A 25,296-nucleotide genomic window follows, 5' to 3' on the forward strand; every position below is an offset into this window, starting at 1 on the left:
ATGTTGGGTTCCCTCATCCTGCTATGGATCTGTGTTTGCTTGTTGTTCCTCCATCTCAAAAATCAGAGGCCCAAGAACTTCCCACCTGGACCCACTCCCCTCCCCATATTTGGGACCATATTCAGCCTCAATCTACAGAACCCCTTGAAGGACCTTGAAAGGGTAAGTAAAACCCTAAAATGGACCTTTTTGCATTAAATAAATACACACACAGCACCAGGCTTTTTTCCCTCCTGATGCTAGTATTGACCAATACTTGGGATGCTAAAATAGTTGATTTTCATGACTTCAGAGTTACTTTACTTACTTTATCAATAAAAGCAGATTATGGCACACAGCACATTCAATATGAATGTAGTTCACTGAATCTGGACTAAGAATATTCAACAAAAAAAAAATATACGCCTAATACAAGTGACCACCAGGAAATAACAAAAACGTCTTTCATGTGCAAAGGTAACAGTTCAGCATCGGACAGCACCAACTGAGCCACAATTAATAACACTACAATACATCCAAAATGTCACAACAACAAGAACTATGTTTATTTCATATGCATAATCAGACATCTGTGCATTGTCAATAATGTTTTGGATGAAACTGCTATCATAGCATGAGGAATGAAATGAATAAGATCCAAAGGGCGGCCACAACGAGAAGTGCAATGCATCTAGTCTATGCCTGTTGACTGTGCACACACTTGCAAAACAAACTGCATGGCTATCATCACAAGCTTAGTGATTTTTTTCTATTGCAAACAAAAATAGCCCATAGGCCTACAATACACATGCATCCTGCTGTGCATTGTTTATAATGTTATGGATTAAATGTCTGCAGTTGGCACCAGTGACAAGCTTAATTTGGGCCAAGGATCGTCCCGTGTCTTGACGGACAGCCAATTGGATCCTCCGGCTCAGGGCCGATGAAATTTTTTTGGGTCTACCACTTGACTTTTTTGTTCCATAACCTTCAGGATCTTTTAAGAAGTTTAAAATGACTGTCTTACTGCGTCCAACCTCAGCAGCAATGGCATGCTGTGAGGGCTTTGTTGTTGGGCCTTGCTTATGCAGCTCAACAATCCGACCACGTTCACAGACAGAAAGTTTTTGTTGCCTTTGCCATAAGGAGGTCATGACAGTGTGGATACCTGACAGAAAATGACACTGAATCCACATTTTTGCCAAGATTTGGGCTTTTAAAGGCAGCAGTCTTTTTTTGTCTCACTCACATTTCTTCTTTTTGCGTTTTGAAGCTCCACTTAGAACCTTTTTAAGATCCAACAGTGCAAAATGTAAATTCTTGCAATTTCTCAACTGGTCTTAAGATTTTGATCAGGAGTGTATATACCAATCGATTCAGATTCAGATTTGGGTGGTATACTTTGTTTGTCACCATGACCTTCCTATGTGCAGTTTGGGCTCATTCTCCATTTATGTTTTGTTAGGCACCTGCACTTACTAATCTGAAATAGATGCCCAAAAGGCATTACCAATATGGCCACCAAGTGAACATACTTGGCCCAAAAGGATTTTGACAGAACTACATGAGTGCTTTCAATTCCAGTGAGCCACCTACTAGGCCTAATTAGGCATACACCCTTAACTGATAATACAGTAACTTGAATGCATTATATTCTAAGTCTAAATTTTGCCATTATAAATCTCTTAAAAGTCCCCTGAAGCCACTATTTAAGGGGTTGTTTTTCAAAATTTTCTCCCGCGGGAGCATACCCCAGACCCCACAGTCGGCCCTTGGCTTAAGCCCCGGATGTCTACAGTGTCTGCCACTGCCCCTGACAAGTACGCAGTTGTCCATGGATTTAGAATTCGGAGAGTACGTTTACCATTTACATTAAATTTGAAGGGCCATTTACATCACAATGGCTTTTGAATAAAACAAACAACAAAAAAAGTTAAAGCTTGGCCTTTCATTCGCATGACAATGGTATTTTTGGGACGTGAAATCACAAACTTTTGAAAGCGGATTTAACAACCTTTTGATAATGCCACCACTACTGATATCTGTGAAATGAAAGCAATTATACCTTGGTAAATAACAAATAATTTCTAATTTCAAAGGCTTGTTATTTTGATCCTCCCCAGCTGAGGAAGTGCTATGGTAATGTCTATAGTCTGTTCATCGGCTCCACACCAGCAGTAGTCATCAATGGGTTTCATGCGACAAAGGAAGCTCTGGTGACCAAAGCGGCTGACTTTTCAGGACGACCCCATTACACTTTGATCAGTGACTTCACTAAAAGTAAAGGTAAGACTGCAGTGTAGTATGATGCAGTGTCAATTACAGGACAGAAGACATGAGATGGAAATACAAGCTGTACCTGTAGCAATGTTTTTTTTTCAGCCAATACTGATAACTGATAATTACCTGCTTCTAAGGACCATTATAGATCATTTCACATTTTTGTATTTTAAAAATAAGTTCATAACCTGTAGTCTATGCATACCTGAGTAAGAAAGGCTAAGGTGTAGTGAGCAAAGATGGATGATTTAATATTCCATTGCTCTGACCTAACCAAATATAACTGACATCACTTTTGTCAACACAACAAAAACAAAGAATAGTTCTGATTTTTTCGTATTAAAGCAAGCATCTCTGCCATCTCGCATCCAATTCTGTTTCTTTTCTCATCAATCATGTGAGCAGCAGCAGAGTTCAGCTCAGAGTCAAAAGTGTCTGACAACTGCGACGGTGCAGGAGGTTGTGATAGTGGACCTGCTACAAAGAGGCAAAAGTGGAGGCATGTTATAAACGGGGGTGGTCTGTGAGGTCACTGAATACATCACAACAGGAGAATGGACAGTATGGTAGAAGGCTCTGTCCATATCCATATACTTTACGTTGAGCATAAATGAGCCTTTACTCTGTATGCGATCACTTCTACCCCAGCAAACTCCTCAGTAGGGATGAGCGAGTACACTACTATCTGTATCTACAGTGGAGGAAATAATTATTTGATCCCTTGCCGATTTTGTAAGTTTGCCTATTTACAAAGAAATGAACACTATTATAATTTTACTGGTAGGTTTATTCCAACAGTGAGAGATAGAATATCAAAAAGAAAATCCAGAAAATCACATTATATAAAAGATATAAACTGATTTGCATTTCACTGAGTGAAATAAGTATTTGATCCCCTAGCAACCATTAAGAATTCTTGCTCCCACAGACCTATTAGATACTCAACTAATAATAGATACTAATCTCAACTTGCTACCTGCATAAAAGACACCTGTCTCAACTTGTCACATGTATATAAGACAGCTGTTCACAGAATCAATCAATCAGACTCCAACATCTCCATCATGGGCAAGACCAAAGAGCTGTCTAAGGATGTCAGGGACAAGATTATAGACCTGCACAAGGCCGGAAAGTGCTACAAGACCATAAGCAAGAAGCTGGGTGAGAAGGAGACAACTGCTGGTGCAATTATTCGAAAATGGAAGAAACACAAAATGACCATCAGTTGACCTCGGTCTGGGGCTCCACGCAAGATCTCACCTTGTGGGGTATCAATAATCATGAGAAAGGTGAGAAATCAGCCTACAACTGCACGGGAGGAGCTTCTTAATGATCTCAAGGCAGCTGGGACCATGGTCACCAAGAAAATCATTGGTAACACACTATGCTGTAATGGATTAAAATCCTGCAGTGCCCGCAAGGTCCCCCTGCTCAAGAAGGCACATGTACAGGCCCGTCTGAAGTTTGCCAATGAACACCTGAATGATTCAGAGAATGCTTGGGAGAAGGTGCTGTGGTCAGATGAGACCACAATTGAGCTCTTTAGCATCAACTCAACTCGCCGTGTTTGGAGGAAGAGAAATGCTGATTATGACCCCAAGAACACCATCCCCACCATCAAGCATGGAGATGGAAACATTATGCTTTGGGGGTGTTTCTCTGCCAAGGGGACAGGACGACTTCACCGCATCGACAGGAGGATGGACAGGGCCATGTACCGCAAAATCCTGAGTGACAACCTCCTTCCCTGCGCCAGGACACTGAAAATGGGTTGTGGATGGGTCTTCCAGCACGACAATGACCCAAAACATACGGCCAAGGCAACAAAGGAGTGGCTCAAGAAGAAGCACATTAAGGTCATGGAGTGGCCTCGCCAGTCTCCAGACCTTAATCCCATAGAAAATCTGTGGAGGGAGCTGAAGCTTCAAGTTGCCACATGACAGCCTCAAAACCTTAAGGATTTGGAGATGATCTGCAAAGAGGAGTGGACCAAAATTCTTCCTGATGTGTGTGTATACCTGGTGATCAACTACAAAAAATGTCTGACCTCTTCACTTGCCAACAAGGGTTTTGCCACCAAGTACTACATCATGTTTTGCTAGGGGATCAAATACTTATTTCACTCAATGAAATGCAAATCAGTTTATGTCTTTTATATTAAGTGATTTTTTGGATTTTCTTTTTGGTATTCTATCTCTCACTGTTAGAATAAACCTACCGTTAAAATTATAGAGTGTTCATTTCTTTGTCAGTAGGCAAACTTACAAAATCGGCAAGGGATCAAATAATTATTTCCTCCACTGTACACTACCAGTCAAAAGTTTGGACACCCCATCTCATTTAATGTTTTTTCTTTATTTTCATGACTATTGACATTGTAGATTCTCACAGAAGGCATCAAAACTATGAATGAACACATATAGATAGAGATAGATAGATAGATACTTTATTCATCTCAAAGGAAATTCGCAGTTTTTCAGCAGTATCCACAGATTACAGATTAAATAAATAAAAAATAAAAAATAAGATCTAAGTACAACACACTAGGTACAACAGTGTGCAAAAAACAATGTGCAAAAAACCGTGTGCATAGGTGTATAAAATGTGCATAGATGTAGGTCAATGTGCAAATTTAGAAGAAATATACAGTATACACAGATGATAAATAGCAGTAAGCAATATAAACACTATAAACAAGGAATATAAAAAAAATGAAATATGAACAATTTAAACAGAAGTATGAACAATTTAAACAGGAGAGGAAAATAATGGAATTATACAAATATGGAATTATGTAGTAAACAAAAAAGTGTGAAATAACTCAAAACATGTTTTATATTTTAGATTCTTCAAAATAGCCACCCTTTGCTTTGATTACTGCTTTGCACACTCTTGGCATTCTCTTGATGAGCTCCATGAGGTAGTCACCTGAAATGGTTTTCCATCAGTCGTGAAGGAGTTCCCAAAGACGCTGAGTACTTGTTGGCCCTTTTGCCTTCACTCTGCAGTCCATCTCATCCCAAACCATCTCGACTGGGTTTAGGTCAGGTGACTGTGGAGGCCAGGTCATCTGGCCCAGCACTCCATCACTCTCCTTCTAGGTCAAATAGCCCTTACACAGCCTGGAGGTGTGTTTGGGGTCATTGTCCTGTTGAAAAATAAATGATGGTCAAACTAACCGGGTTGGACCGGGTTCCAAACTTGATGGGTCGCTTCAGGATGCTGTGGTAGCCATGGTGGTTCAGTGTGCCTTCAATTTTGAATAAATCCCCAACAGTGTCACCAGCAAAGCACCCCCACACCATCACACCTCCTCCTCCATGCTTCACCAGGCATGTGGAATCCATCTGTTCACCTTTTCTGCGTCTCACAAAGACACAACGGGTGGAACCAAAGATCACAAATTTGGACTCATCAGACCAAAGCACAGATTTCCAAGAAACACAAGGAATGGAAATTCCTTGTGTTTCTTGGCCCAAACAAATCTCTTCTGCTTGTTGCTTTTCCTTAGTAGTGGTTTCTTAGCAGCTATTTGACCATAAAGGCCTGATTTGCGCAGCCTCCTCGGCACAGTTGATGTAAAGATGTGTCTGCCACGAGAACTCTGTGTGGCATTTATCTGTTCTCTAATCTGAGGTGCTGTTAACTTGCAATTTCTGAGGCTGGTGACTCAGATGAACTTATCCTCAGCAGCAGAGGTGACTCTTGGTCTTTCTTTCCTGGGGCGGTCCTCATGTGAGCCAATTTCGTCGTAGCGCTTGATGGTTTTTGTGACTGCACTTGGGGACACATTCAAAGTTTTTGCAATTTTCCGGACTGACTGACCTTCATTTCTTAAAGTAATGATGGACTGTCGTTTCTCTTTACTTAGCTGATTGGTTCTTGCCATAATATGAATTCTAACAGTTGTTAAATAGGTCTGTCAGCTGTGTACCAACCTGACTTCTGAACACAACTGATGGTCCCAACCCCATTAAGAAGGCAAGAAATTCCACAAAGGAACCCTGACAAGGCACACCTGTGAAGTGAAAACCATTTCAGGTGACTATATCATGAAGCTCATTGAGAGAAGGCCAAGGGTTTGCAGCGCTGTCAACAAAGCAAAGGGTGGCTACTTTGAGGTATGTAAAATATAAAACATATTTAGAGTTATTTAACATAATTTCATATATCTTGCTTCATATATTTGATGTCTTCAGTATGTATCTACAATGTAGAAAGTAGTAAAAATAAAGAAAAAACATTGAATGAGAAAGTGTGTCCAAACTTTTGACTGGTAGTGTATATCTGTTCAACCATCTACATATTATCCATATCTGTACTCAGAGCGGGCGGGGGCCTAAACCAGAAATGGATGGGGCTTACAGTTTTTCTAAATTGCTTAGACACAATTCCTGGAACAACTCACCATTTTCTCAAATCTTCACACACAATTCTAAAAACTCACACCCAACGGTACAAACATCCAACTTCTGGGTCCCAACTAGTTTTTATCCTCAGACAACACACACAAGCTGTCAAAACACAGACTACATGAGTGTTTGTTACACACTGGAGGGATTAATTCAAAACGCTGCCACCAAAATGTCTACAATAGGTTTTATTCACAGTATTTCCATATTCAGCACATATACAGGTTCATCAGCATCAGCATCGGCAACAGCATTAGCATGATCTTGTCTCAGGTCAGGGTCAGGCCATAGTATTTTGTCAACATCACACATTATGTCTGCTCTTGCCAGGCAGCATGGACAATATCCCCTTGTGGACCCAGTATGGCATGGCAGTGGAGGATGCCACGGTTGCTAATAGCTGCACACATGGTGATGCTGCCTCCCCTCTGGCCTGGAACTTGTGTGATTGATTGGTGTCCAATGCTGTTGCAGCCCCTTTTGCGCCTTTTTGTCAGATTGAAGTCTGCTTCATCGATAAAGATGTACTCATGAGGGTCAGTCATGGCATCCATCTCAAAGCTTCTCTACAGGAGTCAAAAACACACATTTTACTCCAAACACAGTACTGTGTGTATTGGAATGAAAGTTGGGCCTTTACTCTACATACAATAACATTTCTGTGTTGTATAGCAATTACCTGCACATATTGGAATCGTTGCTTCTTAACCCTGTCAGAATTCCTCTCAAAAGGCACGTGGTAAAGTTGCTACATCCTCTTCCTCTTCCTCTTTGTTGTCCACCAACCTCGGCATGGTTGTGATCCATTGTTCCAATGCACATGAACATGCCTCCAGACCCTATTTATTGACCCACAATTCTGACTGGTGTGTTAACAATTTTTAGGCTGAGTGTTTGCACTTGGAGAAAGGTGTGGTCTCTGAGTTTCGGTCATGATAACTTGAGTTAATTATATTGAGAGCATGTGTTTGCTGAATGAACACAGTGCAATGAATGATTGATCTGGCCACTTTTGTGTAAGGTTTTGCAGTTTTGAATATTGAAACATGTGTGGAAACAGGTGAATTGTGTTTATGGTTATGGGAAATGCATGTGCGCTTCCGGGAATGACAAAAAGGTTTGGGTTTTTGTGCTACAGGAACCAGTTTTTGTGTTTTAGCAATCGAGAAAAACTGTAATTGCCCAGAGGCACCAGACAAGGTTGTTTCTCATCTCCACTGCTTTTAGCTTTGGACCTTGAGCCTCTTGTTCAAGTAATTCATTCCAACCCCCACATGGATACAGTGCAAAAAACAAAAACAAAAACAAAAACAAAAAAACAAGTAAAATCTCACTATATACAGATGACATCCTTCTGTACATAACCACATAACCAAACCTCAAAGCACTATCCTGACCATCTCAGATGATGTTCGGGTCATTTTCAGGCTATAGGATTATCTGAGCAAATTGATGCCAGTCAAACTCCAATATCTTTCATTACTACAAAACCTTCCCTTCAAGACTAGTGAGTGTGAGCGAGAGTATTTTGGATGGAGCAATGAGCAGATTTTTTTTTTAAAAAGTTGGAGCATCACTTTCTCGCTGCACCTGCTCCAATTCCCAATTCTGAGTTTATGCCCAACCTGGAATGCATTTGTGCAGTGCACAGAGGCTCATGCTATTTAAATTTAGTCTGAGGGAGAGTACATTGTTTTTAATGAATCAACGGGAGGCACATACAAATTTTCATACAGCTTTCCAGGTGATTACGATTGTTTTCTTTAGCAGTTTACTTTAAAGCTGCTTTCAATTTTAAAATTTTAGTTGTAAAAATAATTGTAAATGTTTCCATTTGAACAGTAATGTTACTGCAACAAATATGATGGGACATTTAAGTAGAAAAACTAAAAACTGTAATTATAAACTTGACAGGATGGAGAAAACTCTCCAGGGGAAGCAGAATTAACATCAGATCCTGATCATTGCTGGCGGCATGTCTGGAGGTTTAAATTATTCATAAAATTACACCGCTCTGCCTTGAGTGTAATTGCACGCAGCCTCTCTCCTAATAGAGAGACAGTTACCATTTCTCCTGCAGGGGGATCACTGCTGTCAATCACAATGTTAATTTTTATGACCTACACCACCGGATCTGCAGATTATCTGCAGGGCCCATGCATACAACTGCAATCTGCTCTTCATAGTCTCTGGATGATTTAGATATAGGCAATAATACACAAAACATGAGTTTATTGAGATTATTGACAGAGCTGCCATTGAGTGTTTTGCAATTACAAAAGTATTTACAGTCAACCAAATGTATTTAAGAAAGGAGACCAAATTGAACACAAATATTTTATTGATTATACACTGAACATTGTAGTTACAGTGTAACATTTGGGTGAGGAGGGATCACTTGGGGAGGGTCTTTTTAAGAGCGTCTGAAATGCTCCAGTGACCCTTCATTCTAAATAAGGTACAGTCCCTTCAGTAGTGTGGGAGGGGACCAGACGAGCTCATGATTTATTTGCAAATCAGTCTGATGATGTCAGCATACTGTTTAAGCCAAAATAATAATTAAATTTAGAGAGCAAGTGGTGAATGATTTGAGAGGAATGGGGTGAAATATATGTTGAGTGAAGAGTAAACATATAATTACCATTATCTGCTTATAACTTATTGGACCTGATATATATTGTGCATGACCATAATTATGATCATAAAATTTCACAATGATAAATATAGAGAAAATACTTCATTGAATAATGTTAAAATTGCATGTGTGATCACAAATCCATATGCTAACATGCCCTCTGTATCACCACGCCATCTATAGGACTGATCATGGCAGATTATGGTCCAGGGTGGAGGGCCCGCCGTCGCTTTTCTCTTCTGACTCTTAGGAACTTTGGTATGGGAAAACAGTTCATGGAGGACCGGATTCTGGGAGAGACACATTACATTGTGGAGCAACTGGAGAAAAGTGCTGGTATGCTAACTATGAGATCACTCATTCCCCTCTTCATTGAGTAGACAAGAGCAGTGCTTGCTAGTAGGGACCCTTTTACCTTCTGATTTATCCTTCACTTCTCTCTCAGCTATAACACTGTAATTTGAACATCATAGTGCAGATTCTTTGTTTTATGTCATCCCAAAACATGCAACTGTGTAAATGGAGGATTGTTTTCTCTGTTACAATTAGCTCTTTTCCATTGTTAACAAGGGTATTTATGTATAGACAATACAAATAAACAAGTGTGTCATTTCAAATGCATATGCCAGCTGGGGCTGCTGGTGGCACTAGAGGGAAAGTCATGGGGTCATCAAAAATACCACGTTTCATATTTTGGTCAACATGAATGTTAAAAAAATGAACACATGAATATTGGCACCAATTGTCACAGTAGTCTACCATATAAATTTGGAGATATGCCCTATGCAAGGTTAAAATTTTCACCCATTGGTCATGCTAGAGAAGAGGTAATGGGGTCTCCAAAATTGTCAGGTTTCATGGTCTAGCCAGTATGGATGTTGTCACAAAAATTCATGGCGATCCACCACGTATGTTTGGAAATATGCTGTTCTGGACCCCGGCATGGTGGTGTAGTGGTTAGCACTGGCGCCTCACAGTAAGAGGGTCCTGGATTTGATTCCCACTTGGCTGGCCTTTGTGTGTGGAGTTTGCATGTTCTCCCCATGTCTGGTCCAAAGACATGCAGACCAGGTGAATTGGAGATACTAAATTGCCCCTTGGTGTGTGTGTGGTAATGTCATTGTTCATGCAGGCCAGGTGAATTGGAGATAATAAATTGCCCCTTGGTGTGAATGTGTGTGTGAACGTCATTGTTCATGCAGGTCAGGTCAATTGGAGATGCTAAATTGCCCCTTGGTGTGAATGTTACTGATTGTCTGTCTGCCCTGCGATGGACTGGCAACGTCTCCTGGGTGTTTCCCCTGCCTTCCGCCCAATGAGCGCTGGGATAGGCTCCAGCAACCCTCGCGACCCTTGTGAGGATAAGTGGTTTGTAAAATGAATGAGTGAATGTTCTGGACCTAACTGCTGACATTCAGACATATAGGCCTCTGCGCAGCAGGGCAAAAAATCTTGTAGGTTTCTGAATGAGTCAATATGCCATTGTGTTCAAGAAAGAGCAAAAGAACAGGATTCTTATCGAAAGCTCATATTTTCTTTTTCAGGAATGACCAATAAATACACTACTCACAAAAACTTAGGGATATTCGGCTTTCGGGTGAAATTTCAGGATGAACCTAAAATGCATTATAACCTTTACAGGTGAACTTAATGTGACCTTCTGTAAACTTTTGAATGCACATGTCCAACTGTTCAATGTTTCAGTACTTTTTGCACAAGTTGCTGTTCTCTAACAAGGAGTTTAACGGCAAAATTCACAACAGGTGTTTGATCCATGAATCGACCAATAAATTTCCTGGTTCAATTAGAATTGGTATTTAAACTGTCCTCCTCATTATGCTGTTCACATTTTGACATCATGAGACCAAGACGACACCTAACAATTGATCAACAGTACCTCGCCATTGCGAGGCTTCAAACAGGATGTTCTCAGACGGAAGTGGCCACTGAGCTTAGAGTGTCACAGAGTGTCATCAGCAGGTTGCAACAGAGATACAGAGAGACTGGAAGAGTCACAGAAAGGCATAGAAGTAGACGTCCTTTGGCCACATCCCACACTGATGACCGCTTCATTGTGAACAGTGCCCTGCGGAACCGGATGATGAATGCCACTCAACTCCAGGCACATTTAAGAGAGGTGAGAGGCACCCAAGTGTCACGTCAGACCATTTGAAACCGTTTACATCAGCATGGTCTGCGTGCTAGACGACCTGCAAGGGTACCTGACCACACCACCAGGCACAGATGTCATCGTCTTGCATGGGCCAGGGGGCATTTACGCTGGACGAGGGACCAGTGGGCCTCAGTGCTGTTCTCTGATGAAAGCCGATTCATGTTGAGCAGAAATGATGGCCGCCAACGATGTTGGAGACGTCAAGGAGAGCCCTATACATCAGCCACTGTTGTCACCAGATGAGCCTTTGGTGGTGGTGGTGTTACTGTGTGGGCAGGTGTGTCTAGTCAGTACAGAACTGCCCTACACTTTGTGAATGGTACAGTGACAAGCCCAAACTACCTGAATAACATCATTAATCCAGTCATTGTGCCCCTGCATGAACAACACAGGCCTAATTTCATCTTCATGGACGACAATGCTCCAGCTCATCGAGGTCGTATCATTAGGGAACGGTTGCTGGAGACTGGGTTACCTCAGATGGAGTGGCCTGCACTTTCTCCAGACCTGAATCCCATAGAAAACCTATGGGATCAGCTGAGTCGCCGTGTAGAGGCTCGGTACAATCACCTGATGTTCAGGTGGAACTGGAAGATGAAGTAGCTATCAATACAGCAGACTTAAATGCAGCCACAGCAGATCGAAACAATTCAGCAGCGGCAACCAGCAGGCGAGAATGGGTCAAAATTATACTCTGGGCAAGCAGGGCTTTGTAAGAAAAATGTTGAAATGGGACATGGAGAGTCTGCTTCTAATGACAATGAGAAAATGCCATTTGTTGCAGCAGACACATCTGCTACACCTCTCCCATCTGTATTATCAGAGGATACCGCATTATGGCCCCCCAAAAACATAGACTCCATCAGAACTAAACTGGTGAAATGAGGCCAAAACCAGAAGATGGACAGTTTTTCTAAAAAAAATAATGACTTTGTACATCAGAAATTTTGGTAAGAAAAATTTAAGAAAATTCAAAGGTCATGGCCACTGTACTCAGAATCTGAATCAGAAATGGACACACTTTTTTTGGCTCTGTTAATGGCCAGCAATTAAACTTTTGCCCAGGGTGCACTTTTGGCACGTGCCAGCCCCATCTGCACTGCTTACGTTAACATCCTATAATCTACTCTGTAATGTTCTGTTGAATTGTTGCAGTGAGTTGGTTACTGCATGGTACAACAGAATGAGGTCTGCACACCATTAAGCTCAATAAAGTATTGTTTATTGGAAGCTTGAAGAACCCATACAATAGATTTTCTTGATTTTGCATAGTTCCTGTGGAAACAGAATGTTTGGGCAGGGCATAGTGAAGGCAATGATCACTCACCAGTGCAAACCAAGAGGATATCAGTTTGAAAGAGAAACACAATTTTATCTGAAGGGATAGGTGGATGACAGAGGATGTTTAAAGATTTGTGAAAGTTTTATTGTTTGAAATTTAATTAATGAATTAATTGATTGATTAAATTTAAATCAGTTGCGCTAATAATTAATTAACTGCTAATGAACACCCACTTCCTGTTCTGCTTCTAGGAAGCACAGGGTATCCGCGGGGTCTTGAAAAGTATTAAAAGGTGATAAATCAATTTTGGGAAAATTAAGACCCTTAAAAAGTATTAAAAAGTCTTATCACGACTTTATAAAGTCTTAAATTTTGAAAGTATTTTTAATGAATTAGCTGTCCAAGAGTTTGAGTCCCAAAAACATCGTAAAAGTGTGTGAATTTATTCATTTTTATTAAAAAACAAAGATGAACAGGTACATAAAAAACTAGGCTATTGTGGGTGCGTTCGTAAATTGTCTCTGAGAGCGCCAGAGCGAGCGGGCGGGTGTAAATTCAAAAGCATAAAGCACGTTCTGGCGCTCCCAGTGCATATTACGAACGCACTGAAACGTTACATGAAGCCCCGCGAAAACGGAAGAGAAGGCTGGTGAACGCATGGATTTAACTGAACTTAACTAGGGCCGAATCGCGGACAGAATCGCGGAATTAGCCAAATAAAAAGGAATCTATTTTTAACGAGGAATTTGACATAATTTGAATGAAATGCTGTTTTTGTGTGGAATATGAACATATGTGTGGGGAAAATTACATGGAGGGAAGCAAATCTGGGTGGCACAAACCCTCCAGTTGTTTCCCCTGCACCTGCACCACCAAGAAAAAAATTACAACACCTGCACCGGCACCGAACGAGTCCAAAAGGCAAAGAAACTCTCCAGCTACAGCAGCGCACTGACATAGATTGTGTAACAAAGCGAAGAGTCGCCACTCCGTTTTATTTTCACTGGCTAACAGCAGCACACTGGCTTAGCTTGTCTATTCAGAGAAGCGGTATCACTTCGGCTTATTTTTCAATCTGTGTTATCACATGCATACTCCTGCTCGTGGTAGTTGAATTGTTAGGCCAGTTTGCTAAGTAATTTACATTTTTAAAACAAATAATAATTTAACATCTACTCCTTCAAGATAATTTATTATGTTCTACAAGTCATAAACATACACTAACACTACATACTGAGTGTTTGAGCAACATTTTTCCTCTGGGCTACAAAAGATCCGTGGTAAAAAAGTACACCGTTGTTGTTGGCTGAAGTTTTCAAGGCTATGTTTCCAGATTCAGATATAGCGAAGTCGTTCGCTTGTGGCAAGGACAAAACTGGATACATCATACAATTCGGGTTAGCACCACACTTCAAGCGGGAGCATAGTAGTCTATAGTCTTTATCACAAACTAAAACTGTTAAGTTAAAAATATCACTGATTTAAATGGTTACAGCTTGAAGTCGCGGTGAGGTATTAAAAAATACTGAGAAGATCTTGAAAAAGTCTTAAAAAGGTATTAAAATTAACTTCAAGATTCCTGCATATACCCTGAAGCAGAAGTCATGTGGGGTCATTTAATTTGGACTTGAACAGCGTGCATACCTTTGTGTTGACCTGCATTTTTTGTCTTGCACCTGTCTGCACATATCAAGTCAGTGAGTTGATTAGTGCTATGTTGTATACTTTTGTCACTGTGGTTTACATGATCCCTTTTACAGGTAACCCCCTGTGTCCTGAGTCTATTTTCCATAATGCAGCTGCCAACATCATCTGCCAGGTTGTGTTTGGTAGACGCAATGATGATGAGTTCATCAAGCTGATGATTCATCCCGTCACTGAGATGTCCAATCTGATCACTGGACCTTGGGCTGTGGTGAGTCATAGTGTGTTTATAAAGGAATAACTTTATCTTACAAATATCAAGAATATTTGTATTATCGTGACTGTAAGAATTATGTTGCATACAATGTAACAGTGGTGGAAAAAAGGTTTTGGACACCCTTAAAATTTTACACAATTTCACAATCTCAAATATTATCATGAAATATTTGTGAAAAAATGTTTTTTGTGTTTCAACAGGTGTGGCTGCATTAGACAGATAAAACAAATACAAATTATATTTTTTGTTTATTGTTTACAAGAAAAACTACCAAAACTAAATTCTTGACAGTTTAATCTTTATCTTCAGGTGTGTTTCCTGCGTTAGGTTCCTTGTTTTAGCCATTTTTGTGTTTGAAGAACTTTCAAATGTGCTGGCTTTATATAGACACAAAGCTTGGCAACAAAAATTGTGTCATTTAATAAAAAGAACGACCTTCATCACTGGTACCAAAATGACCCAATACTCAAAATTTCTAAAGCATTTTTATGGAACCAATCAATTTTAAGTTTTTAATGGCTTTTTTTTTAGAATTTGTTTAGTATTTTGGCTGTGACTGTACTAAAAGAAATTGCACTTGAAGACCTAAGAGTGATTTGTTAATGCAATATTTCACAAATGCATGGGGTGTCCGAAAACTTTTTTCCACCACTGTACTAGCTATCCAAAAAATGCTTAGGATTTTCTACTCCACTGTACTGAATGTGAGAGGGAGACCAGAAATCTTGGGAATGTGCTTAGAATGAAGGTTACAATATTTTAACCCCAGCTCTATAAGCACAGGCAACAGGGATTCTCAGCTATTTCCACCCAAAAGCTCACTTCTTCATCACTGTAATGTGTCAGGGCCCGTAAGAAAAATTTCTCACCAACTCTTTGGTGAATCTATTCTTTTGTTTATTAAACAAGTACTTACACTAATACCAGTTGTTATTATGAAATGAAGTGCTAGTGAGCCATAAAATCAAAATATTCCATTAAAGACCATAATAAGAACTCAAATAAATGTAGAGTTTTCAGTCACTGTAAAATCTTTTTTGTTGTTGTTGTTGTTGTTATTGTTGTTGTAACTGTGCATTCCCTAGGTCTCTAGTTTGTGGTTTCATGAAGCTGTAATTGTCAAAATCGGTCATTTTGTACAGTGAGATCAAGTTTTTAAAAAATGGTCTCACTGCAATGAAATGGCTACTATGGGGCCTAAGATCACCACACATGAATAAAATTGAGCTCAATGAATCCACAAGAGTCTCAGCATCCCTTCAAACCCAAGTTATGCAACTCCAAGACTGTTTAGGACCTACAGTAATAGCAGAAATATGCCATTTTAGAACAGGCAAAAGTGTCAAATTTGTCCTGGATGCAAAAAACTGCATGGTTATTGACACAAACTGCATTGGAATAGCATAAGGTCGGCATGTCTGCAATGGGGAGACAATTGGGTACCCACTGTTGCTCAAATATCTTGAGATGAGAGGTCCCCTTTTTAAAATGGCTATACCCATTTTTCCCCTCACTGAAATTTACTCTAAATTTGGCAAAATGCATCCAGCTGTGTGGTTCTCAATTTGAAAAATGTTCCTAATACTGCTGTCAAGAGATTTAAAAAATTGAGAGATTAATTAATTATGATCTGTAATTAATTGATCTAATTAATCTCTTTTTTTAATCTCACCTAAAAATTGCTGAGAAAAACCTTCAACTTGAGGTATTTTCATTTAAATTCATTACATTATTGTGGCAGATCAAAAGATTGATATATGACAAAAAAAGTGGCCTTATAAAGTCATTTGTTTTCAACAGACTTGAACAGATGCAGTCCTAGCCATTTACATTCCACTGTATTTGAGACTAGTCCCAAGTACTGCCTGCAACCTTCAGTTTCCACCACCACGGGGCAAAATATTGCTGTGTTCTTTTGTCAGTCTCCAAATAATTAGGGCTGTTGATGAACACTGATGTTGTTTTCCTGAGAATGCTTCAGACTAAAATAAAATAAAACATCAGGCCCATATAAAGTGCTGTAAGCTAACACATCAAAAAACAGTAAGAACACTTTTCTGAGCCATACAAGTATTGAACACTGAACGTTCGTCAGCCTGTCGGTCGCAGACTTGCTCATACGCGCAGTGTTCTCCTCGAGCGTAGTTTGTCGAAGAGCTTTGCTATGGCTAGCTAAATTGCTAACATCTTTGCCGCTAATGTTAGCTGTGGCTGCACTCGTGAGTGGGTGCTTTGCGTTGATGTGGTAGGCTAAACTTGAACTGCTTCGGTGGTAAGCAAACTCCTTCTTACAAAGAAGGCATATCATTCTACCTTAATTAATGGTGCCGTCGGGGCGTTTTTGATATGTAAATTTCCCATTCATTGGACCGACAACTTTCACATGCTCCTCCATCTTCACACCTCATCTCCTCTGCAACTCACCACCGCTCCTTACCTTGCCCTCCCAACTACAATGGGAGCCTATCAGCTTATGCTATACAAGCCCAAACACAATGACAGCCAATCAATGTCCACTTCAGTGTGTGACTGACCATTGTTTTCCACCCCAACAACTCAAGCACAAGAAGCCCAACACCTTCAAACAGATTTTATTAAGAAAAAGGCAACTTGCATTCAGAAAAAGTAAAGTTAGAGATTAAAAATTAGATTAACTAAGTTAAAAAATCTAACGCGCTAAATATGACTGTAATTAATTAATCTCAATTAACGCGATAATTTGACACCCTTAGTTCCTAATGTTCTGGGGAACTAACTGTCCATCAGGAGCGGTGAGGAGTTCAGTATTTTGCTCAAGGACACTTTGGAGGAGCTGGGGATCAAACCGGGAACCCTCTGGTTACTGGATGACTGCTCTACCTCCTGAGCCAAGCCGCCCTGGGACTACAAGGATGACCATTAGCCTCTTGTCTCACTCTCACCAACAGTTTCCCTACCAGTGACTACACAGATATGGAAGAGGACCTAACTGGCTTCACCATTGCCATGCTGAAGATGAGCTTTCTTTCACCATTTCAGGAGGCCTTTCTGATGAGATTGAAGTTGAATATGGAGGAGATGAAGAGGGGCCTTCCCAGGTCCTTATGCTGGAGATCCTCTGACTGAGTCTGACAGAACCAGCCATTCTTGATTGAGTAGTGCCTTGAAGGGCCATGGCTGGTTCCACCTCCTTGCCAACAGTTAACTCAGGTCACAGGACAGGTCTCCTACCGTGGCAGCTCGCTGCAGTGAGACACAAATTGCCAGTCTTCCCTGACTTTGTGTGTGAGTTGATGCGGTTCTGGATGACCTCTAAGACTCTATTGTCACTGCCCTTTTCCCAGTTCTTGGAAGATATGGTGGCTGCGTAGCAACAAGGGCTGACCGTGTGTGCACTTAACATGGCCTCAGTGCCATAAGCTTGTCAAGCAGACATGCTATGGGATCTACATGAGGCACTGGCACAAAAGGAGAATCTCACCAGGTTGCTGGATCAAGCACATAGGACAACGGATTTAATCCCCTGGCTCTCTTCCCCTTGGCAGCTGTGCATGTGCGTGTGTATGTATGTGCGTGTGTGTGTGTGTGTGTGTGCATACATTTTTCTCTAGTTGCAATTTGGAGTAAACTCTGTGTTAATCTGTGTTTTCCTGGTAGGACGAAGAGGCTGTATGAGCACAGTTAAAATGAACTAATGGTCTATCTTTCCCTTTAGCTATATGACTCTGCTCCCATGATCCGTCACTTGCCACTGCCTTTCATGAGGGTCTTTAAGTACTATGAGGTATGTTCTCTGGAGTCAACAAAACACATGAAGAGATTCATTTTATTAAGAAACTGTTGCTACAGTGAAATCAATATACTGTCCATATTTTCCTCTCAGATTTGTCAGAACCTTGTAAAGGACCTGATAAACGAACACAGGAAAACCAGAGTCCCTGGAGAACCACAAGACTTCATAGACTGCTATCTGGATGAACTGGATAAGGTGTGTATGTGTGTGTGGCACTAAAGTATCTCTGGAAATATCTTTTTTTTCAATGTGCTCTATCTATCTATCTATCTATCTATCTATCTATCTATCTATCTATACCCAGGTAAAGACACAGACCTCCGATAAAAATGAACACACAGCAGATGTTTCCTCTCCTCTTTCCAGAAAGGTGACTTTGACCCTTCTTTTTCGGAGGAAGAAATGATCGTGTGCATTCTGGATCTTCACTTTGCTGGGACTGACACAACCTCCAACACCCTGCTCGCTGCCCTCCTCTACCTCATGAACCACCCACACATTCAGGGTATACCATTTGTACTGTTCTGCCTCCTATCACTTTTTTTTTTTTTTTTTTTTTTTACCTATGATTATAATATAACTTTTTTCCCTATCATTTTAAATGTTGCTCTGTGTTTTACCTATACTATAATTCGATAGTTTACTGTTTTTGTGTGATGCAAATATATGTATAAATCTGTATTAATTTGCATATTTAATGAGTTATTGCAGATTTAAAGAAATGTAAAAAAAAAAAAAAAAAAGGTTTTGTCACCCCTCCTCCCACAGTTTTCTCATGTGTCAAAATGTGTGGAATTCTTTGTAGACTTATGCTGATTTTTTTTTTTTTTTTTTTTTTTAATGATGCTCCTTATAGGTTTTGAGCTATTAAACTTCCATTGTATTTATAAGTTAGCTAATGTGTACAGTAGAAACTCCATTCCAGTTTCCAAATACATGGGGGCCAATGAATACCCATTCACTCCCACTGTATTTATAAGTCAACCACTGTATAGAGTTGAAACTCTTCTGGCATTTCTAAATGGTCACTTTGACATGTTGATCAAATATGCACACTCTTATAATGATAACACACAAATGCAAAACCAAAGTAAACAGCTTATTAGCTGACAGCAATAACACACATTTTCTTCAGGAAATGCTCCTTCACTAGTTCTATTTGTCATTTTGTCCATTTTTCACTTTATGGTTGTACCTTGCCATCTTACCTACAGGTGTGATGTTAATGTTAAAGTATATTTACACAACATTTTATAGGTATTGGCAATGTACAACATTGTACATAACAACATGAAATGTGATGCATTGTGAAAGGGTTGAGTAGTAAGTAATAATTATATGTGAGATATCTACATTTCTTTAGTCAGAAAAATTTTTTTTAGATATCACAAAATAAATTTTGATTTGTGAAACTGTCATTGTTGACCAAGCCCTTTAGAGTTAATCCGGAATATAGAAATGTTTAACATATCCAAAATGAGACAACGTGTCAGTAATGTAATTGCTTCTCTCTCACTCTGTCTCTTTCTCAGAGTGTTGCCAGCAGGAGATAGACCAGGTGTTGGATGGGAAGGACCAAGCCAGTTTTGAAGACAGACACAACATGCCTTACATGCAGGTGCATTATTACACTGATTTCTCTCAGTGCTTTGTGTGTGCTTTTACATGCCAGAGTATGTGGATCAGAGACTTAATTGTAATTTGCACCCCAGGCTGAAAAAAACATTAAGCATATTGTTTAATGTCTATTTCTCTCCATGCAGGCTGTGATCCATGAGACCCAGAGGATGGCTAACACTGTTCCTCTCAGTGGCCCACACTGCACCACTAAGGACACAGAGCTCCTGGGATACTCCATACCAAAAGTAAATGCTGAATGCTGCTAAATATATCACTTTGACATGATCCAGTACAGTAAAATGCCATAAAAAAAAATCACCATATAGCTGCATTTGGTTAAAAAAAAAAAAAAAAAAAAAAGTGAGTGCCACCATTTCCATGTTTCCATGGTTGAGCAGCTGCATGGAAGCCTTACATCACCAAGCACAATGCCAAGTTTCGGATGGAGTGGTGTAAAGCATGCTGTCACTAGACTCTGGAGCAGTAGAAATGTGTTCTGTGGAGTGATCACATTTCTCTATCTGGCAGTCTGATAGATGAGTCTGGCATTGGCAAATGCCAGGAGAACATTACCTGTCTGACTACATTGTGCCAACTGTAAAGTTTGGTGAGAGAGGGATAATGCTATGGGCTTGTTTTTCTGGGGTTGGCCTGGGCCCCTTAGTTCCAGTGAAAATCTCAATGCCTCAGCTTACCAAGACATTTTGGACAATTTTCTGCTTCTAAGTTCTGTTCTAGGGACCAGTTTGGGGAAAGCCCTTTTGTGTTCCGGCATGAGTGTGTCCCAGTCCACAAAGCAAGGTCCATAAAGGCATGGTTGGGTGAGTTTGGTGTGGAAGAACTTGACTGGCCCGTACAGAGACTTGACCTCAACCCCATCCAACACCTTTAGAATAAACTAGAACAGAAATTATGAGGCAGGACCTCTTGTCCACCCTCTGTGCCTGACCTCACAAATGTTATTCTAGATGAATGGGAAGATTCCCACAGACACACTCCAAAATCTTGTAGAAGCCTTCCGAGAAGAGTGGAAGTTGTTCTAACTGCAAAATGGGACCAACTCCATATTACAGTTTTTCTCCATTGGTTTGGCTCATTTCTTGAAACTGAAATTACATTCTCAAAACTTCAAGATCATTTGGAAAAACAGTCTCTCAACACGCTTGGTGCTTTTGCCAAAATAACCTGGATGGTTCAGCACAACACCATGGTTCACCTGCAAAAGCTCATATCTCTCCCAAAACAGTTCACTCGTGTCAAAATGAAGTTTCCTTCTCATATCAATAGTCCCTTCCCCCCAAAATGCATCGTCCCTTTGGCATTGTGTAAGCACTGCAAGTCAAAATGTTTAGATGTTTTGTCACTATGGCAGAGGACCATTGAAATATCCCTCATGTCCACCTCTCAGTCTTAGCCCAGTCCTTCACTGACAATGGTTACTGTACTATTTTTTTTTTGTCTAGCTAACAGAATACCATTGTGTATAAAACTGAAAAAAAAAAAAAAAAAAAAAGGATTTTACTGTAAGAGTAGCCTCCAAGGTTTGACATCACACGTTGCACTCATACTGCCAAGGAAATTGTAACCATTATAGTTTTTTTTTTCAATCACTTTACCTCCTCTGTCAACTCAGAAACCCTGGTATCAAAACATCTAATACATAGGCCTAATGAGAGGCACTCTTCCCAAAATAACACATTTTGTTTGCAAAAGGCTCTTACCATGACAAAACATTTCAAACATGCAGCAAAAGCACATTTTGTCACCGCCCAATACAACTAATCCAGCCGCTCACTCACTTCATACTCAACACCAAAATGCAACACAGCCTATTCAGTCTGAGCAGGATCCACTTTACTTTTTCCTGTGTATTGCAGTCATATTTTTGTCAATTTCCATAGTTACATATTGTAAAGCAAGTAGCAAAATCCAATATTTCCCTCAAACAACTCAACTTCTGCCCAAATGAGTAGATTCCTTCAGTCAGCTCTACTGTACTGTAACACAGCTGACAGCAGAATACAAATATACAGCTGCCAGTTTGAACAAGGTTCTCCTGTGTGCTACACATTCAAATGTGAACTTACAGTAAAGAATTGCATCCAAACTCAGAAAGACTTTGAAGTGAAATTGTACTGTATTGATGGCAAAAACTGAAATACTGTAATTCACATACAGTATTACACAGAAAAACTCAAAGGAGTTGAAAAAAAAATACAGAATACAATTTATAGGCCCCTTTTTTGTAGGTGCATACTGATTGGTTGGTGAATGGTGATTTGTGGAAAGGGTAGTGATGCAGGCACACTAGTGATTTCACAGTGATGCAGGTCATTTCTATCAGCTGTGAGCAGATGTTTCGCTTTTGACTACCACAGTGAAGTCAATGGAGTCAGAGCCATGTAAATGACACATGTGAGAAGTGTTGTGCAAAAGAGCGTGAAAAATGTGTGAATCCAATGAAAACGTACAAACACATTTGCAAAAGAAAACTTCTGCTGTGGTTTGGAGGTGAAGATGACGACAAAGTGAATCCCAGTTTCATTATACTGGAAAAAAAAAGATTGAAAAAAAAAAAACTGTAAACAATTTATCAAATGTTCCAAGAGATTCATATATGGTATTATTCATGGTATTATGTTCTTGACTAATTCTGACAATTGAACAGACTATTGTGCATGTGATGACTTATACAATGAAATGATGCTGACATGTTTTGGAGAGAACAACCATTAGACTGAGAACCCAACAGTCAGTTTAGATCAACAAGATCTATTCACTTGGGAATTGTGCTAACTGTAGGCTAACTGTACGTAATCATTTGCAAAGATGTACTGAGACATTGAGACATGTACTAAGACATTTGCAATTTCATGAAATGAATGAGAAGTTCCAGTAGGTTGTGAACAATTGCCAAGAGGTTTGGAGTTTTGTCCATGTTATCTTGAGAATGTAATTTCAGTTTCAAGAAATGAGCCAAACCAATGGAGAAAAACTGTAATGCCTATGGATTTAGAATGGGATATCATAAAACCTTGTGTAGGTGTAATGTGTAGCTGACCCAATATTTTTGGCCATATAATGTATATCTGTGGTAGTCCCGTGAAATGGTGAAGAAGTTCCAGGTTGTTCTCTGGAAACCAAGTGTTAGAGGGATATTGCAGAGAAGAGAGAAGTTCAGCTTGTTTTTGTACTGCTTGCTGGGGCCATCAGACCAAAAGTGAATGGTATCAACTTTTGGAAATCTGAGGATTGGTTCCAAGTGAGTCTAAATGGCACAGACGTCCTGTCAATTGGATTCTGATATTGTACGAAATCCTGCTGTCTCTTCTTTTCTTCTTTTGTGTAGTACTTGCCAGCTTGCAGATTGAACTGTTGGAGTTTCTAACCACAACGGCATGACTGTACCTCCGAACTATATTTGATTTCCATGCTTCAGCAAAGTCCCAATACTGAATTACAATGCTTTCATTGTAGTTTTCTGTCCTGCTTCTATATTCAGTGGTTTGCTTGAGTTTGATGCCTGCCAGTGTGCCATTGTGCTTCTCAAGTCTTGTATTGTAGTGAATTCCATCCGCTGTTTGGTCCTGAACTTGTCAACGCTTGCAGTGGTGTGGGAAGTGTCTGCTTGTGGAGACACCTGGTGCAGGAACTCAGAAGACATTTGTATATTTTGTCGACATGGCTCAGGGGGTGGAGCAGTCATCTTGCAGTCAGAATGCTCATGGGTTGATCCCTGGCAAAATTTTGTGCCTGTGAAATAAGTTGTAAATAGATTATACAGTATTCCATTTCTTTATCCCATATTCTCCTCAGGGCACTCTAGTCATCCCTAACCTGACCTCTGTGTTGAGCGAAGAGGGACAGTGGAAATTCCCTCATGAATTTAACCCTGAAAACTTCCTCAACGACCAGGGAGAGTTTGTCAAGCCAGAAGCCTTCTTGCCTTTCTCTGCTGGTAAGAGAGCACGATCCTGAGAGGACAAAATCAAAGATAGTTCTGTCATTGAGCACGTTTACATGCACACCTTTCACCTCATGTCAAGGTGTGAATATCTCAGAGAGGTTTAAATGGTGGGTAACTCCCTAGTACATTAGACCTGAGGAGGTTTCTTGGTTGAGTAATGCAGCACCTTCAGGACTACACATGAATCACTTTTGCCTTTGGCCCTGTTCAGACTTGTTTTTACACAAGACATGTACACTTGGGAGTGTACATGTGTTTTTATAACTATGTATTAAAGTAATGAAAAAATACACCTTTACATTTATTGCAGCAGCATGAAATGTACACCTTTACATTTCATTTACTCAGGCTTATGTTTCTACAAGCAGGGCCATTTTAATTTAAATAACCCTCATGATCTCTTTGAATTTTTTCACCATTCCTTGACACACAATGAATATTGTGCGAATAGAAATGACAAAATTATAACCTACTATAGTCAGTTAAAGTTACTTAATGAAATAAAAAGCTCATCTTAGAAAAAAAAAATAATTGTGTTCTCTGTGAAAACCTTTATATGAACATAGTACACACTTCTGATTCCAGTCTTCACTATCACTGCTATCATTTAGTTGCTCTTAACAGTCCATTTTCGTTCATAGCTGTGCTTTTACTGGTTGTTATTAAAATATTTTGATATACAGGTGCCATGATCTGAGTCTTGGTCTGGTGTACCTACAAAAGGGAACCCAGATGTCAATGTCAGATGCTTGGTGCAGGGTAAGGACAAGTTACTGTAGTTTTTATAGTTATTTGTCCTTGTTTTACTTGTTTGCTAGGTCCTCGTATGTGTCTTGGAGAGGGTATGGCTCGTATGGAGCTCTTCCTGGTCTTGGTGACCCTGCTGAGGAAGTTCAAGTTGATCTGGCCAGAGGATGCAGGACAACCAGACTACATCCCCACCTTTGGGATCACTCAGACCCCCAAACCTTTCCACATGAAGGTCCAACACAGGGCCATGAAGCAGTCAGCAGACAGAGATAAGGAACCATGCTGTGCATAATACATTTCATCTTTTAATTTTGAATTGACTCTTTTATTTGTTATTTGTAGATATTGACTATAATTGGATCCTTTTCTTTTTTTCTGCATTTCAGCAGACTATTTTCAGCAGTACTGAGCTCAATATGCACATTTTTTAACCTGTATTAATTCTCACTCAAAATCAACCTCTAATAAAAATGTATATCTACAGATCATGCACTGTAAAACTGTT

At 40.0% G+C, this 25,296-nt stretch overlaps 1 protein-coding gene across 1 annotated transcript; it reads left to right on the plus strand.

Annotated features, from left to right (window-relative positions):
- Positions 1-25,243, plus strand: LOC115360873 (cytochrome P450 2F2-like). Its single transcript, XM_030054049.1, has 11 exons — positions 1-162; positions 2,103-2,265; positions 9,490-9,642; positions 14,522-14,676; positions 18,377-18,445; positions 18,545-18,649; positions 18,821-18,959; positions 19,987-20,072; positions 20,218-20,319; positions 23,891-24,032; positions 24,860-25,243. The coding sequence occupies exons 1-11, from the start codon at positions 1-3 to the stop codon at positions 25,081-25,083; spliced, it is 1,500 nt and encodes a 499-aa protein (XP_029909909.1). The 3' UTR covers positions 25,084-25,243.
- Positions 25,244-25,296: the final 53 nt, after the last annotated feature.

Source organism: Myripristis murdjan, chromosome 6 (assembly GCF_902150065.1).
Source record: "Myripristis murdjan chromosome 6, fMyrMur1.1, whole genome shotgun sequence".
NCBI lineage: Eukaryota > Metazoa > Chordata > Actinopteri > Holocentriformes > Holocentridae > Myripristis > Myripristis murdjan.

Coding starts and splice junctions, on each gene's coding strand:
- LOC115360873 (XM_030054049.1), top strand. CDS start 1: ATGTTGGGTTCCCTCATCCTGCTATGGATCTGTGTTTGCTTGTTGTTC. Junction 18,960..19,986: donor GAACCACCCACACATTCAGG/GTATACCATTTG, acceptor TCTCTTTCTCAG/AGTGTTGCCAGCAGGAGATA. Junction 20,073..20,217: donor ACAACATGCCTTACATGCAG/GTGCATTATTAC, acceptor CTCTCCATGCAG/GCTGTGATCCATGAGACCCA.